The sequence below is a fragment of the Microcaecilia unicolor genome, chromosome 1 (assembly GCF_901765095.1).
Source record: "Microcaecilia unicolor chromosome 1, aMicUni1.1, whole genome shotgun sequence".
NCBI lineage: Eukaryota > Metazoa > Chordata > Amphibia > Gymnophiona > Siphonopidae > Microcaecilia > Microcaecilia unicolor.
In genome coordinates this window covers 261,861,199-261,879,684 of record NC_044031.1, presented here as the reverse complement: position 1 = coordinate 261,879,684, position 18,486 = coordinate 261,861,199, and the positions used below count along the sequence as shown (strand labels likewise).

Sequence of the window (18,486 nt, the reverse complement as noted above, 5' to 3'; positions counted from 1 at the left end):
CAGAACCGTCATAGGAAGCGCTAGCAGCGCTGTAGAGTCTGGTCCCGCGCTCTTCATTGCTTATTAGCACGGGACCGGTAGCAGCTGGCAGAAGTACAGCAAGGCCTCCCCCCAGCCTGCGCGCGCCCTCTTGAATTCTTAAGTCCCCGGCTCTCTGCTGCCTCATCGTCCCACCGCGACGGCTGAAAACGTTTCCAACTTTTCCTCCTCTTCGGTGCAGCAGATGGCTGTGTTCGGGGGATGCCTGTGCCTAGCGCTTCCCTGTCTCCTGCTCTCGATGGGGTCCTATGCTTCTGGGTCCTGGAGAACCATCCCACGAGAACCAGGTGGTGAGAAAGAAATACTGCATGGGGGGAGAGAAGGGGCAATGCTGGATGGTGGGGGTAAGGGAAAGAGACAGAGACGAGATACTTTATGGTGGTAGGGGCAGAGAGACAAGAAGGGATGCTAGCTGGCGGGAGGGGGTGAGAAAGAAAGAGACGAGAGGGGACGCAGGATGGCAGGTGGGAGAGAAAGATGAGAGGTAATGCTAGATGGTGGTGGGAGAGTGAGAGAGAAGATACTGGATAGAAACAGAAAGGGAGGAGTTGCTGGATGAAAGGGGTACAGAGAGGAGATGCAATGCTGGATGGTGGTGGTGGGAGAGAGACGGAGAAATGTTGGATGGCAGGTGATAGATACAGAAAAGGATGAGATACTAGATGGCAGAGGTAGAGAGAGAGGAGACGCTGAATGGCAGTGGGCGAGAGGAAAAAACTAGTGAAAGACTGGGGAATAAGAGAAAGGAAAATCGGAGGGCCAGAGTGAGGAAAAGAGATGAAAAACTGTAGGTGGATGCAATAAAAAGAGGGAGATGGAAGACTGGATAATATGAATGAAATCTGAATGGCTAGGTAAAAAAATGGAAGAAAGCTGAAAGGAACAGATTAGTGTTGATAATTGTTATGGAAGAGGTGAAGAAGAGAAAAAATGACACATGGACAGGAGACCCCTGGAAAGAGAGTTAAAAGAAAACATGGAAGCAGACAGCAAAGGTAGAAAAAAATAATTTTATTTTTAATTTAGGATGAAGTAATGTGGCAGCCATGTTAGTCCACTTTAAAAGTTAATAAATAGTTATAAAATTAAAAAATAAAAAAAAGGTGACTAAATACATTGTTGTGACTTGCTTTCGGAGACCAAAACCTAATTCTCCAGGTCAGGACAGTATACTGCTATAACAGTATGCTCATCCTGACTTTAAGAAGGAGTTTTTGGCCAAAAATGTTGTTAGTTGAATAAGAAGATATCACCTTATTTTTTGGTTTTGTTTTATTTGCTAATTTTTAATGTAGCAATTGAAATGTGTTAGTTTTTTGAAATTTACATCTGATCTCTAGATTTTCCACAGTACAAAGGGATGTGTCACTGTTTCTATTTTTAGTTTCTGGTTACTTATTCTATACTGTTTAATAAGTTGTATTGTTTTGGTTCACTATATTCATTTTTTTGGCACATAATTCCTGGATTGTATTCAGTGTGCATATCACAGAGGTACTGGGGAGACAGCTGATAGAGTGGCACCAGAACCACAAAGTGAAGGATTAATTCTTAGCAGTGTTCAAATGTTCTCCACTATCGTTTCCCCCCACTGCAAGCATTTTAACGTACTCTGTTCTATTCCATCTGTCCCATACCCTGATCTTAGCCCAGCCCTATAACTTCATCTAGCCCCACCCACTTTAGCCTCCCCAAACAGCTGAGTCACCGACCGCCTATGCCTGTGGTATGTTCAAAAGCAATTCCTAGAGTGGGTGAGATCCTGGCGCTGCCGTCCTCAAGACCAAAGCCCCAAAATTGGCTTCTGAGCACGCTGCAACATCTACCCTGTACAGCTTGGCAAAGGTATTATGCAGTGTTGACCACGTCGCTGCCTTGCAAATATCCAAAGACAATAAGGTGGATTCTGTCCAGGAAGTCAATGAACGATTAGTAGAATCAGCCCGCAAGGCCTGAAGAGCCTGCTTTCCTGCAAGCAAATAGCTGATGTGATAGTCTCCTTTAGCCATCTAGTAACTGTGGGGGCTTTGAAGCCATGAGGCCAAGCCTCTGTTTAATAAAAAGCACAGTCTGATTTGCGAGATTCATTCATGACTTCCAGATATCTAATGAGGACTCTACGTACATCAAGAAGCTTCAAGGAAGAATACAGAGTCTTGTCATCTCTGCGAAAGGATGGAGGCTCCACAAATTGGTTGAGATGAAATGCTGATACCACTTTCAGAGGGAAGGAAAGAACTGTGTGCATGGAGAGCCCCACCTCCAAAAAGTGGAGAAAGTGATCCCAACAAGAGAGTGATTGAAGCTCTGAAACCCTACATTCCATTGCAACAGCCATCAATAAAGCCATCTTTAGTACAGGATCTTCACGGAGGACATCTGGAATGGCTCAAAAGGAGGCTTCTAAAGAGCCCGGACTAAATTAAGGTTCCACTCTAGACACAGGGTACAAAAGGGAGGCCACAAGCAGACCGCTCTCCACAAGAATCAAATAGTATCTGGGTGAGCCGCAAGAGAGCTTCTCTAGTCGGTCCCTGAAACAGGCCAAAGCTGCAACCTGAAATTTGAGAGAAATCAACGCTGATCCTTTCTGAAGACCTGCCTGATGAAATGCTAGGATTTGCATGATCTGAGCAGAGAAGGGAGAAAATCCGTGCTCAGAACACCAGCCCTCAAACATCCGCCACACCCTGACATATACCTTGGATGTAGCGCATTTTAGAGCCTGAAGTAAGGTAGCAATTACCAAATTAGAATAATCTTTTTGTTTCAACAGAGCCCTTTCAATGGCCATGCCATAAGACCAAAGGGACATGGATCCTCCACAAGCATCAGACCTTTCTTCAGTATGCTGTGTACCCGTGGAAGACAGAGAAGATCCCTGTCTAGTAGTCATAAGAACATAATAGACATACTGGGTCAGACCAATGGTCCATCTAGCCCAGTATCCTGTCTCCAACAGCCAGGTCACAAGCACCTGGCATAAACCCAAACAGTAGCAATATTCCATGCTACCAATCCAGGGGCAAGCAGTGGCTTCCCCATGTCTGTCTCAATAGCATACTATAGACTTTTTATCCAGGAACTTGTCCAAATCTGTTTAAAACCCAGATACATCACTGTTACTATATCCTCCGGCAAAGAGTTCCAGAACTTAACTATTTGATGAGTGAAAAAATATTTCCTTCTGTTTTAAAAGTATTTCCATGTAACTTCTTTGATTGTCTCAGTCTTTGTACTTTGAAAAGGTTAAAAAAAAAATCGATTCACTTCTACAGCTCTCAGGATTTTGTTGACCTCAAATCATATTTCCCCCCATCTGTCTCTTTTTCAAGCTGAAGAGCCCTGACCTCTTTAGCCTTTCCTCATTCCATCCCCTTTACCATTTTGGTCCCTATTCTTTGAGCCTTTTCTAATTCCGCTATATCTTTTTTGAGATATGGCAACCAGAACTGAGTGCAATACTCAACATGAGGTTGCACCATGGAGCAATACAGAGGCATTACAGTATTCTCAGTCTTATTTACCATTCCTTTCCCCCGTTTGCTTTTTTTGGCTGCTGCCGCACAATGGACAAACGATTTCAGCGCACTGTCTACAATGACACCTAGATCTTTTTCTTGGGTGCTAACCCCCAAGGTGGACCCTAGCTTCAGGTAATTGATTCGGATTATTCTTCCCAATGTGCATCACTTTGCACTTGTCCACATTACATTTCACCTGCCATTTGGATGCCCAAACTTCTAATTTCCTAAGGTCTTCCTGCAATTTTTCAGTCTGCATGTATTTTAACAACCTTGAATAGTTTTGTGTCATCTGCAAATTTAATCTCCTCTCTCGTTCCGATTTCCAGACCATTTATAAATATGTTAAATATCACCAGTCCCAGTACAGGATCCCTGTGGTACTCCACTACTCACCCTCCTCCATTGACAGAAATGCTCACTTAACCCTACCTTCTGTGTTTTCTGCCCAATAACTAATTCCTAAGCCAGAACAGAACACTGCCTCCTATTCCACGAATCAGGTTCACGTACCACAGCCTCCGCGGCCAATTTGGGGCTACAAGAAATGACCCCATCACAATGTGATCCTTTTCAACACGTGGCCTACCATGGGCCAAGGAGGGAAGACATACAGTAGATGCGTCTCCAGCCAGGCCTGCAGTAGGGCATTGATCCCCATTCAGCCCAGTTCTTTCCAGTAGCTGAAGAACTTTGGCATTCCTTTTCACTGCCATCAAGTTCAGAAGCGGGTGCCATCGGTCCAACCATCAGCCGAAAACCCTGGCTGTATAGGTCCCATTCTCCAGGGTCCAAAAAGTGCCTGCTGAGAAAGTTTGCCTCCACATTCTAGGACCCAGTGATGTGAGCTGTCAACAAGCAGAGAAGATTTTTTTCTTCATCCAACTGATGAGGGAGGCTGCCTACACCACCAGACGGCTGTGGGTCCCGCCTTCCTTGTTGGTATAAGTTGCCGCTGCGTTCACAGAAGAAACTTGGACTGGGGCCCCTGCCAGAAAGGGAGCAAAGTTGCATATGGCATTCCACACTGCACTGAGTTCCAAGCAATTTATCGGTCACTGAGACTCCTATTCCGTCCAGGTGCCCTGTGGCAGATGGAACTTGTAATGAGCTCCCCAACCCGACTTGCTGGCAATTTTTGTTACCAGCTCCCATTGTTATTGGAAAGGGAGCTCCGACAATCAAATTCCTAAGCAACCACCACCACTTCTTCTCTGTCTGGCAAACCAGCATCCAAGAAGATGAAGATCATATTTCTGTGACAGAGGAGACCAGCAGCTGTAATGGTCGCATATGAGCCCCTTGCCCATGGCACCACTTCCATCGCCGCCATCACTGACTCCAGAACCTGGAAGTAGTCCCATACCCTGGGCCTCCCTTTAAGGAGAAGACAAATGTGCTGAACCGGCTCTGACCTCCTGCATTGTGAGGAAGATAGTCTCCCTTGCTGTATCGAATACACCCAGATACTCCAGCATCTACAATGGAGTTAGTCCGCTCTTCTTGAAAATTAATTACCTGACTGCAGAAGATGGACAACTTTGTCCATTGCCGCCACACTGTCCAAATAGGATAATGCACGATGAGCCAGTCATTGAGATATGGGTGAACTGATTTCCTGGTGCCGAAGGAAGGCCACCACCACTATTAACCTTGGTAAACGTTCTTTTTGCTGTGGTAAGGCAGAATGGCAAAATGTAGAAATCTCTGATGTGGTGGCCATATGAGTACAAGCAAGTATGCTTCCTTGAGAATGAGGGTGGTGAGAAATTCTCTCGTCTGAACCAAGGCTATAACTGCTTTTAGTGTATTCATGCAAAAGTGTGACACTCAGAGGCAGCGGTTTAGACCTTTGACATCTAAGACTGGATGATAGGTGCCATCCTTCTTTGGGACAATGAAGTAGACAGAGTATGTGCCTTGTCCCTGTTCGGCCAGGGGAAATGGAGCTCCAGCGAGGAATCTACAGTGGTATGAACCTCGACTGCCTTGGTTCCCTTTTGACAAGGGCACTGCAAGAAGAGAGGCGCGACCAGGCGGAAGAACTCCAACTTGTAACCTTTTATAAGATTATCCAAAACCCACTGAACTGACGTGATTTTAGCCCACTCCTCCTAAAGCTCCTGAATATGTCCTCCCACTGGAGGAAGAGTGGACCAGACTTACATCATTACAAAGCTCTGGAGGCACTGGGTGCTCTAGTTGACAGAGGAGGACTTCTTGTCCACAAGAAAGGAAGACTGGCATGCCTGAAAGCGGGACTTCAGACCATATTGCTTATGACAAGGCCAATACTATCTGCTGTCTAGAAAATCTTTGAAGGCTATTTTAAAAGAAATATTTAGGTTAGAATTTACTTAAGTTTCTATTATTTTAAATTGGTGCTGTAGCTCCCAATGAATGTTCGAGGCAATGGCAGCTTGTCTGCAATCACATTTTGTGGTGCTAAGAGCTTATACTGCCAAAAGGAGCATCCACTTAGAAAACAAAATTCTAGACATTCAGTGCCCCTTTGCAGAAGATATCAGTTCTAGTTTCTCATTATTTGTTTACATAAAATAGAACCATTTGGTTGTCCATTCAGATCAAGATTCTCATACCTGATACCACACTTGCAAAAACTCTAAAAGGTTGATCTTTTCCCCCATCTCGCCCAAGCTCTTTGGGATGGTACTTGGACTTCCCATTCTATATTGGAAGCATTTGTAGTAATCATCACGTATGCTGAGGTTGTTGGAATGGAAGTCCCTGAATCAGGTTGCTGTCTGATTTCCACCACTAAAGAGAGTGAAGCACCCGGTTGTTTCATATTTGGGTAGATAATGGATAGCTTTAAGGCTCCTGATGTGCATATGGGGGTCACGTGAACAGTAACTGCCATTAAGCTAAATATCAAGCTAAGGGAGAGCGCTGAGGATATTGTCTTATTCATGAACTCTCTATTGATCTTTATCAGAGTCTGCTCTCAGATACGTGTTTACTAGGGCTCCAATATACTGGGATTGTTGCGATACAACTCTAGAAACAGAACCTTCATTTGAAGAAACTGCTTGGCCTCATCGAGTGAATCACCCATCAGCAATCACTGCTAGACACTTTGTGAAACTCTGTGCTGCTGAAAGTATTAATGGAAGCACTCAGTATTAACTGTTGGTGCAATTCACTGTGAAACAGATGTATTTTTGGTGTATTCATTGAATCATATGTGGACACGCTTCCTTAAGATCCAGACAGTAAAATCAATCTTTCATATTTAAGAAGGGGAGGTCAGTACTGCAAGGAGTTCCTTTTGAATGTTTCCAAGACAAAGTATTTATTCATAGGTCTACTACTGCTCACTCCACTCCCCCTCTTGATTTCTTCAGAAAAAAAGAAATTTCTGGAGTAGAAGCTACTGATAATTTATAGTATATTCTTAAAGGAGGAATTAACCTCCCCTGGATAACTCTGTTGGAGGGATCTAATTCAGAGATGTGAACTGGACGATCTATCTGATGGTGCAGTGGTGACTATGCCCCCTTCCAAAGTTCTCCTTTTCTTGCCTTACAGCATGGAAATAAAATTAATACAGAATTTGTTTCATCAATACAAAACATTCTACCTCACAAAAGCCAACTGAAAAATATATCTGAAAAATCCTGTTAACCCCATATCTTGCTGAAGGAGAGTATACAATATTGAAGGTGGTGTGCTACTACTACAAATCTGAGATATACCAATAGATACCACCTAGTCACATGAAATTAACTTTCTTTAGATTCAGAAAGGAAAGGAATCAAAGTGCCTAAGGTAAACCATTTTGAATGTTTCTTTTTCAAGAAATTTGTTCAAAACCCTTAGATCTGAAGTGGAATGGATGCTATTTTCTTTGGGCTCAGGAAATGAATTGAGTAAAATCCCCACCCTCTTTCCCATGGAGGAAATAAGATCAACTGAACTGATCTCTAAGGATAAGAATTCCTTTGGAAAGTACATTCTGCTGCCGACAGCTTGATCATGATACTCCCAGTGGGCAATCTGGCAGAGTTTCTGATAGGCGTAATCTGTACTTATTATTATATGCTGAGAGCTCGTGTCTGAGGCTATACTAGGCTAAAAACTTATGTAAACTTTTAGCCTTCCTTTTACAGAAGGGCTCTCCGAAATAGAATACTGGATACCTGTCTATATCCAGTTAAATACTCAAGTTTTGACTGGGGAGCTGGCTATGGCTTTTCAGCTTTCTGCTCTTTGAGTCAAAAATGAAGTCCCTATTCCTACTGATGGAACTGAGGAACAGGATAATGCCTACTTGTAGAATAGTCTCTCCTTGTGTCTTATTTGAATATCTCCTGGATAATGTGGAAGGTGGGTCAGAAGTCATTGCAGAAATTCTCCCTCTTGCAGGGCACATAATATTCAAAGTCTGAAATCCGTCGCTATGAGTCTGCAGACATCAACGCCCAGTGCAGAAGCTCTTGATTTGTCTCAAACACAGGCATTTGATCTGTGTGATTTTCGTTCTCCTTTCTCTTATCCACTTTGGACTTAAAGTTGTCCCATTTCTTTTGAGGAAGGAACTGATAAACCTATCATCACAGTGTTTTGCATACGCTGTTTATAAAGAATAGGTAATAAGCCATTCAGGAAGTAAGTACAGCCTTCTGAAAAAAAATCATTTCCTTCTAAAGTGCTTTAGCTTTTATAAGCCCTTTCTGGAGGAACTGAGAAGAGGGGTTGGCCTTCTTGTGAGGGGATTTAGCCACCAATAACTGGAACAGTAGCCAGTGTTTCTTTAATCAAAAAGCCTTCTTATTCACAGGTAACAAAAAGAACGGAGGGTCTCCCACATTTGTGTATCTCAAGGGATGTTGTGAACAGGGAGAAGGAAGTTAAACTAGAAAATTTCAAACATTCATGTGCTGGGCTCAGCCTCTTCCTCCTCCTCTACATAAATGGAGTAATTCAAACATTTCTTAAAAAAAAAAAAAAAATCAGTGAAATGAAAGGTCCTCTGGCAGTCCTAGGGTCTTCTGTAAATACAACCCTAGGACTGCTCAGACAAGGTATCAGAAAAGTTTAGACCTCCATCAAGGCTCCTTTTATCTGCTGGTATTTAAACTCCAAAGCAGGCAGACACCTCTAGGGAACTTTTCCTGATGCACTGGAAATCGACTTCAAAAATACCAGTACCAATGCAGAGCTCCTTCAATGTCACCTGCATTAACTGCATGCTTCTGGATATCACCATAATCTCCATGATTGATTGCACATTCCCTTTCTTTGGGAAGGACTTTGGTGAACTCTTTCATAAGTAGTCAGTTCTGAGAATGAGATCAATATCCTTTTGATGGCAATGCATTCCTAGCATCCAGTGCAGTGGGGTTGCTGCCTCTGATATCTATGCACTTGGGTTGAACTGAAGAGCTTCTCCCTCTATCCTCTTGATGGTCATGACTTCAATGTATTATGTTTTAAAAAGTGGCACAGCTAGGGTCAACAAGGTGCTTGCTATGTTAGTCTTTAATGGTTGGTTCCCACTGCTCCTGCTTACTTGCATAAATTTCTTGTTCCTTATATTCCCTTACGTCTTCTCCATTCCGCTTCAGGTAATCTGCTTTGTGCTCCCTCCCCCACAACTCTCCACTTGTCTCTCTCCTGAGATACAGCATTCAATGTTTAAAAATGTTCCAGTCGAGACAAGTGGAGTATAAAAGTCCAACTCCCCTTTCTGAAATTTCATTTTTGTTATTTGGTGCCCTAGTAGGTCACAATAATTGTTCTTAGAAGAGGTGGGTAGTCTTTACAAAGTGATTGTTTTTTAATTTGGGGCACCTTTTCTTGGTGAGGTGGATAAGGGGGGAGGTTAAAAATGGAATAACAGTACTATAATAAAAATTGTTTTTTTTTTTTTTTTTGCAAAGATGTACTTTCTAATGGAGACCAATGTTCAGCTATAACAGTTTATGATATTGTACCTATTTGTATTTTTTTTTTTTTGTAATAAACTAGTCGTTTAAAAAAATGTTCCAATTGAACAGTGAAGCATAATATAAGAAAAGTTATGCTGAGTCAGAGCATGGTCCATCGAGCCCAGAATCCTGTCTGCATCGATAACCACTCTGGGCCACAATTACTCAGAAGATTTCACCTCTCCCAAATAGCTCTATGTCCCATAGTTCATTTTCAGCAACGAACAATGGCTCTCATAAATCTACCTACAGAATCATTTTTTATGGCCCTCCCTCCAAGAGCTTGTCCAATCATCTTTTGAATCCCGTTATGTTGGTCACCTTGATCACATCCTCAAGCAACAGTTTCCACAGCTTATATACTGAACAAGATTGCAACCACATAAAAAATTAATATCATGTTTGTGACCGTTTCCTTGTCTGTGCTCACCTCACCCTCTGGTGGCCACACCTGGTGGCTGCAATGGACTGTCTGTTTACTGTCACCCGTTCCAGACTTCAGCCCAGTTCAGTCCAGATCTTCCGGGCTGCCAGAATTGCTTTCCTTGTTTGTACCTGAACAGCACCCGTAGTTGCCTTGTGATTGCTGCAGCTGAGCTTTAGCAGCTGATGGGCTTTATTAATCACCTAGAAACTTCTGTGTTTGCCTTTGCATCGTCTAAGGTCCCTGGTATGTGGGTGTGATCTGTGCACTTCTGCCTAGTCCAGTTTTATTCTGAGTTCTTGCCTGGTTCTTGTTTGTTTGTGTAGTTAGCTTTGGTTTTATTGTTTAGTTCCTAGTCTTATTTCTGGTCTGCATTTCCTTGTCTTGTGTCTGTGTTCTTTATTAGTGGCTGCTTGCGAGCGTTTAGTCCTGACTCCCTCCTGTCTGTGTTTCTGTCTTAGTGGCTGCCTGGCAGCTTGTAGTCTTGACTCTGTTGTGTATTTCCTGCTGGTATCCAGTTCCTGCCCAGTCTGGTAAGTCCTGCCGGCTGCCTGCACCCAGGGGCTCAATTCCTGGGGAAGGGTGGTCAAGTGCAGGTGAAGCCTTGCTCCAGTCCTGTGTTCCAGTCCAAATGTTCTTGTCCAGTGGGTTCCTGCTTTGCTTATCCCTGTCTGCAGTCCCTGCTTTGTGTGTGTGTTAGCCCAGTGCTGGTTGGGGTGGTTTTGCCTGCCACTGCCACTCCCTTGGCAGCGGCCCAAGGGCTCACAAACCTAGTTGCTGCTTTGAGACCTGACAATTAAGGAATATTAAAAGGTGATGAAAACCTATCTAGGTCTCTTCTACAAGGGAAAAGGGGTGAAACCGCAGTGGTCCTAATACAAGAAGTCCCAATAGGAGAATAAAGCTACTCGGATCCCACAGAAAATGATTGTTAGGCTTTGTGAAAGACAGCAAGGAAATGGCTCTGTGTAATGTTACTAGTGGAGGAGGGCCTGTATCTGTGCTACTCACCATGCTAGAACGTTTTACAAACGTGGAGAACTCTATTACACTTTTTCAAACCTCTACTGGATGATTTAACCCTGTCATTAGGGCTACATAACCCATTTGTCCTTGGATAATAGCTGCTTTCTGCATCAACTATTCTGTGCTAAAACCTTCAGCATAGTGAGATCCCATCTCCTTTTTTTGGAACAATGATCTGTACAGCCCAATGATGACTCCTTTGAGGATCCACTCTAGGAAGCAAGTGGCTTCTGTTCTCTCCATTGTTTGGTGGGATAATGGGCTTCTAGACGGTAGACCACTGGAACAACTCCTTTCACCTTCTGCTCTGCTTTCACTTTCTTGCAGCTAGATGGACATCAGACACTGCAGGGCATCCATCTTGTAGTCTCTTAAGCACAGAGCTCTAGGCAACATCTGAGCACAATGAGACAACTTGGTAGATCATGATCTAGTCACAGGTATCTATAGCAGATGTGTGTGGCCATAATGGGCTGCCTCCAGCTGTCAGTGCATCTCTTTGAAGTCACTATTTGTCATGACAAACAGTGTCAGCCAAGTTAAATTATATTTTTGAAAAGAATGAGGCACACAATTCTTTTTTTTTTTAATCTTTAATGTTTTAATGGGATCACTGACCGGACTGAAGGAGGTGGGTGGAAAGAACAGAAAAGGTCAACATGTGTCTTCTTGACAGTTAAGTTACCAAAAACACTGAGAGCAGAACTTTACCCATGGTATGGCTCAGACAAAACTGAAGATTGAAGGAACGTATAAGATTGTAGGCTGTGTGGGAGGTTCCTTCTAGTATTTTTCTGGGCTCAGAGTTAATCTGTGTCAGTGCCATCACATGTCAACCAATTGTGTGGCTTATTCATCCTGCTTACTAATAGAAGAAACAGTACTACAATATAGTAATATAAAAACAAATACCATTTCACTAACCTGCATTTCACCAAATCTGTAATAGGACATCTTGTACATGAGGCAGTTCAACAAGGTGGGTGAACCTGCCTTATCTACACGGAATTCTCCCTGGGGAGTAAAGTAGTCACTTTCCTATAGAGTAAAGTACATACAAAAATAGCTATTAATAAAGCTATTTAATTCTTCTAGTATTTCCCCCCCCCATCCCTTTCTACTCGTCAGTGAAGCTAAGAAATTTTATTTCAATACCATCACAAACAAAAAGTGTACAAGTCAAAGGAAGTACACATTTATTGGCACTATTTCCATGATTTAAATCTAAATACTTTAGAAATGTACATTTAATGTAAGAAATATGTAATACATTATTCAGCTGATCCTCACAGGCAGCCCTGTTGGATAGTTCTAAAATGCTGCATAACTGTGTTAAAAAAACACATAAAAAGGAAAACTGTACACACTAAAAAGTGATTTACAAAAATGTAAAATTGCTTAGTACCATTTGTGTCAACTTATAAGTGGACCCATGGCATATACAAGTTTCAAACATAGTACTGAAATAGGTAATTTTTCATCTTGTTTTCTCTTAGTTCTCATTTGAAGATTTTAAACCTGCTCATTGTAGTTAGTATGGTTCGTAAACCATACAGATGTACTCGATAGGCAGTATATGAAATGAAAACTAAGGGTCTGTTTACTAAGCCATGCTAATGCCGGCAGAGCCCTTTCACTTTGAATAGGCTCTGTCGGCATTATCGCCAGGAGAGCCGCTAGCATGGCTTAGTAAGCAGGAATTCAAGTGTTTGTATCTTCCTATAATACTACATATTTTGCACTAGGATTCTACTTTCCTATAGTTTTGTTGTTGTGGGGTGGGGTGGAAGGGGAAAGAGAAGAAGTAAAAATTACTGGATTATGGTTCCTTGTACATGATATTCCCCCATCCTCACCAACATCAATTATGAAATAACTTGGAAAATTCTGTGGACCCAATAAAAAAAACTTGCTTGTCTTAACTCAACTTTCCTGGTCAAGAATGCACAATTATCTTCCGAAATTCAGGATATTTAGGCAAAATAGTTTTTCTACGTTTGGAGTTGTGGATTTTACCATGTAAACTGATTTGGAGGCTATTGGTACTTTGCTTACAGCTGGATTTGACATTCAAATGTTTCTACAAAAACAGACTTAGATCCATCTGTGCACATTAGACAGCAAGCATTCTCCTCTGTCTTCGATTGGCCGCAATAGTTTTTCATCTCTTCCCAATTGGTACCAAGGTACTGAAAATTTTCTTTGAATATGCTATGTGAGATCTTTTTTGGTCTCCCCCTCTCTTCTTCCTTCTGTTGGTGTCCACTGCATTATGATTTTGGAATGCCAATTATGCAGCCTTAGAATATGTCCAGTCAGCAGGGCCCTTTTGCTCAGCTACAATAGCTTGGAATCTACATACACAGGTTGCACTGATAAAACACTTAGCTTTTGTTTTATTACAGTAATTTTCCATGCTTCATGGCACAGATCAGATTTGGCAGGACAACTGCTTTATAGAGCTTAATTTTCATCATATAGTGATATGATTGTCCATATTTAATGGATCTGCTGAAATATTGATGTCGTATTGATGCCCTCTAACCCTATCATTACTGGACACAAGGCTACAAATATAGATGAAGTTGTATACTTCTTTGACAGGTTGTTGGTTAATGATTATTTGTGTACAGGCTTGACCACCAACTGCATGATCTTAGTCTTTTCACTGTCAATTCCCAGTCCAATATTCCCAGGTGATTTTTTTCTTAGTTAGAGGCCAGTTCCTGTAGGTTCTGTTTCTCCCAGCTATATCAGCAGCAAAGTCCAAACCCATAAGCCAGTTCTGAATGTTCCTCTGAATGCCAATATTTGGCTTGTTCAGTGCATTTAAGCAGTGTGTGTACAAAGCTTTTTGACACACCAGTGCCCTGTTCCTTAGAAACTGGAGTGGTCCCGGAGGACTGGAGAAGGGCGAATGTGGTTCCTTTGCACAAGAGTGGAAGTAAGGAGGAAGTTGGGAATTACAAACCAGTCAGTCTGATCTCGGTGGTGAGTAAGCTAATGGAAATGCTACTAAAGTGGAGGATTGAGAGATTTCTTGAACTGAATGGAATGCAGGACCCGAGGCAGCATGGCTTCATAGTGGCAGGTTGTGTCAGATGAATCTGACTGACTTCTTCGACTGGGTAATTAACCAGCTGGACGTGGGAGGGGCACTTAATGTGGTGTACTTGGATTTCAACAAAGCTTTTGACACGGTTCTGCACAGGTGACTGATAAATAAATTGAGTGCCCTCTGTATGGGACCTAGAGTAACTGATTGTCTCTTTCTATTCAACCAATTTTTAACCCAGAGTGTAATGATAAATGGAACTTGCTCTGAAGAAAAGGATGTTGTCAGTGGAGTACCACAGGGATCGGTCCTTGGGCTGGCTCTAACATCTTTGTGAGCGATATTGTGGAAGGACTGTCTGGTAAGGCTTGTCTCTTTGCAGATGACACCAAACTCTGCAATAGGGTGGACACCCTGGAGGGTGTGTGAATGACATGAGAAAGGACCTAGCGAAGCTGGACCAATATTTGGCAACTAAGATTTAATCCCAAAAAATGCAGAATCATGCATTTGGGTCCCAAGAATCCGAGGGAATGGTACAGTATAGGGGGGGAAGAGTAAGTGTAAGAGGGAAGAGCGTGAGTTGGGGGGTGATTGTGTCTGATGATCTTAAAGCTTCCGAACAGGTAGAAAAAGTGACGGTCAAAGCCAGAAGGATGTTTGGGTGCATAAAAAAGGGGATTAACTAGCAGGAAAAAGGAGGTGATAGTGCCATTGTATCAGTCTGTGGTGAGGCCCCATTTAGAGTACTGTGTGCAGTTCTGGAGACCGCACCTACGAAAAGATATAAACAGGATGGAGTCGGTCCAGAGGGTGGCTACAAAATTAGTAAGCAGTCTTGAACACAAAAAATATAGGGACAGGCTTATGAACCTCAACATGTATACGCTGGAAGAGAGGAGACATGATAGAGACGTTTAAATATCTCAAGGGCATTTATGTATAGGAAGTGAGCCTTTTTCAACTGAAGGACAGCTCTGGAACGAGGGGACATACGATGAAGTTAAGAGGGACTAGGCTTAGGAGTAATCTAAGAAAGTATTATTTCACAGAAAGGGTGGTGGAGGCATGGAATTGCCTGTCTGTGGAGGTTGTGGAGTCGAGGACTGTGTCAGAATTTAAAAAGGAATGGGATAAGCATGTGGGACTGCTTAGGAAAAGGAAGAGTTAGGGGTTACAGAGGATGGGCAGACTGGATGAGCCATATGGCCTTTATCTGCTATCATGTTTCTTTGTAAAGTTATCACATCCCTTACCAGGACTGGGGCCTTGGGTGCCGCACCCAAAGTGAGCCGGGTGCAGATAGTCGGGTCGAGCTGGAGTGGCGAGACACTTCCCTTCTCGCAGGGGCAGCTGGGCCAGAGTGATGATGAAGTGTGCTCCTCCTCACGCTGGGACAAGCGCAGCGTGCTCACCACGTTCCCGCATGTCTTTCCGCATGACCGCAGTGGCTTCCCCTTTGATGTTCTTCTGGGACCCGGCCCCCTTCTGACGTCAGATGCAGTTGGCTTTTTAAGCTGCTGAGACTCTCCCTCGGGGCCTTAGTTACAACTTAGGTTGTGTTTCCTGGCTCCCTAGTCTGCTTGTTTAAGGCTACCGGCTACCTCTTCTGATGCTGTCTTCCATTTGCCACTGGCCTGGAATCTGACCCTGTCTTCCGTCTGCCCTGAACCTCATGCCTGGAATCCGACCCTGCCTTCCGTCTGCTGCCTGCCCTGAACCTCACGACTGGAATCAGACGCTATCTTCTGTCTGTTGCCTGCCCCGAACTTCACACGCCTGGAATCCGACCCGTCTGCCACCTGCCCTGAACCTCATGCCTGGAATCTGACCCTGTCTTCCATCTGCTGCCAGCCCTAAACCTCACGCCTGGAATCCAATGCTGTCTTCTGTCTGCCGCCTGCCCTCCAACGCTGTCTTCTGTCTGCCGCCTGCCCTGCACCTCACAACTGGAATCCTATGCTGTCTTCTGTCTATCGCCTGCCCTGCACCTCACGCCTGGAATCCAACATTGTCTTCTGTCTGCCGCCTGCCTGAACCTCAAGCCTGGAGTCTGATGCTGTCTTCTGCTTGCCACCTGCTGGAACCCCACGTCTGGAATCTGACACGATCTTCAGTACACCATCAGCCTGAACTTCACGTCTGGAATCCGACTCTGACCATTGCTCGTCTCCTGTCCTCGAGCCCGATCCTCTTCCTCCATTCAAGTCCTGTCGGCCGCCCGCATCCAGGGGCTCAACCGCTGGGGAACTGTGGTCATCACAAAGGAAGCACGGGGCTTGCTGACCGTTGCTCCCATCTTGGGAACGGCTCAAGGGCTCACAGCGCGTGACAAAAGTATTCGGTACCAGTGTCTTGTCTTTACATAGCAACTACAGTTCAGGTACGCATTTTTGAATATAGTGATATATCATGTGGGGATACCATACATTCTTGAATGCTCCAGATTAATTACCTACACATACTATCAAATGCTTTCTTGAGGTTGATGAAATTTATTGACAGTGCCTTTGGAAACTCAAGGCTTTGTTCAATGATGTAAATTTTGCCTAAATATATGTTGTTTTTTTTGGCAATGATCACCCCTCTATTTCATTCTTCTGGGACACATTCTGCATACCAACATCCAATAGTCTCATCAGTTCTTTTACATTCCAATAGCACCATACTTCATAGTTCTGTTGGAATTTAATCTGGAAGCCTGGGCTCTTTTCAGTGCTTTTATTGCTATCAACTTCTCCTATACTTTCTTCAAAGAATGCATCATATTCAAAGTTTCAGCTCAGTCTGGTTGATTTGCCAAAGTTTCAGTGAAGTTCTCTACTCAGTGTGCATTCTGTTTTTGTGTTAGCAAAACCTTTCCATCATCATCTTTGACTGGAACGCTGGAGTTACTTCTTGATTCTATTTGGTACATTTGTATCATTTTGATTAGCAGCTTCTTGAAACTCTTCACCCTTTATTTTTAACAAGGCTCTCATCAGTTTGGAAATTCCTCTTAATTTGGCATAAAAGTAATTTGTATTTGGCTGCAGCTATATCCCGTTCTTACAGTGTTCCTGCTTGCTCCCATTGACTTCTGGCAGTTTTCTGTTCATCTATCAGCTGCCATGTTCTATCCTGCATCCAGCATTTCCTTTGTGCCACATTCTGAGCCCACTTTCTCTTCTACAATTTCATATACTGCCTGCTTAAACATCCATTGTTCAATATCAGTTACCTGTTGTAAAATGTGAAATTAATTGTTCAGCTTAAGTGTGAAGTGTAGTGGCATGAATCTCCAATTTCTGTACTGCATATGCAAGTCTTTCCTTTTTTCCTCTTCAGAGTTTCAATGATGCCCTCACCATGCATTGGTCAGAGCCCATATCAGCAATACTCTTACATCTTGTAGTGCCAACTTCACAAATATTTAATCAATGTTTTTAATACTTCTATCTGGTGACCACCACATCTTATGGGCAAAGTAGGTATTACCAAGGCATAGGCTTTTATACTGCAAAATAAAAGTTAACTCTCTGTTGTCATCCATTTATCTTGCTGTTCCATGTGGTCCAATAACATTTCTGGATCCTATCTCTTGTAAATTAATGCATTCCTGTTGACAATGAGTATCATGGATTGTGAGCCCACTATGGACAGAGAAAATATCTGATTATAATAAAAATGCAAACTGCTTTGGTTGTACTACAGAAAGGCAGTATATCAAATTCATAAGCCTTTACGCATTGACCCTTTTATAGTGTCTGGAAATTGACCACAGAAGAGAGTCCTTTTATACTTCATCTGCAACGTCAGTAGGGGAATGTACTTGGTAATGGTGGTTTAAGCAAGTCTTGATCAAAACCATGTTATGATCATTCGTTCGCTCACCAGTTTCAATTCATCCTGTGCTTGTTTCCTTATTTAAAAGCATGGCAACATCACAGATATCCTGGTGTTCATGTTCAGAGAACAAGAGGCCTTCAACTTGCTACACACCTTTCATTTCCTGTCCATATTGTTTCATTTATGCATAGAATGTCTAACCTGCTGTCAAGCTCTAAGCTCTTATGCCAATTTTCCATCCTGGTACAGTGCTTATACATTCCAAGTTCCAATTTCTGTGTTAGTTTTGGCATACAGAATTGAGTTTGCATTTGAGGAAAGAACTTCTTTTCGGCCTTCATTCAGCTCTGTCACTCCAGAGAGTGAGTTGTTATTCTTGTGCTGATCATGCTAGATTTAATTTGCTACTTCTGTAGCAGTGGTGGTTCCTCAGGGACAGATTGCTAACCCAGTGCCCAACCCTTCTCCTTTCTCATCTGGGCTTGGGATCACTGCAGAAGTTATACATTTAAAATACTTAATGTGTGGGTAACAAAATATAGTATTATAATGTAACATTAAATGAAATTATTTTTTCACTCAGTCTATACTGAAAATACCAAAAAGAAAATGACAGTCTAGTGAAAGACCTGAACCCAA

The 18,486-nt window shown here is 42.9% G+C and overlaps 1 protein-coding gene across 1 annotated transcript in view; it reads right to left on the bottom strand.

The window, feature by feature from the left end:
• STT3B (STT3 oligosaccharyltransferase complex catalytic subunit B) overlaps positions 1-18,486 on the bottom strand; it is a 284,604-nt gene that overhangs the window by 11,911 nt on the left and 254,207 nt on the right. Inside the window, exon 14 of the mRNA XM_030205953.1 lies at positions 11,889-12,002. Coding sequence (XP_030061813.1) covers positions 11,889-12,002 — 114 coding nt within the window. The remainder of the gene's footprint in view (positions 1-11,888; positions 12,003-18,486) is intronic.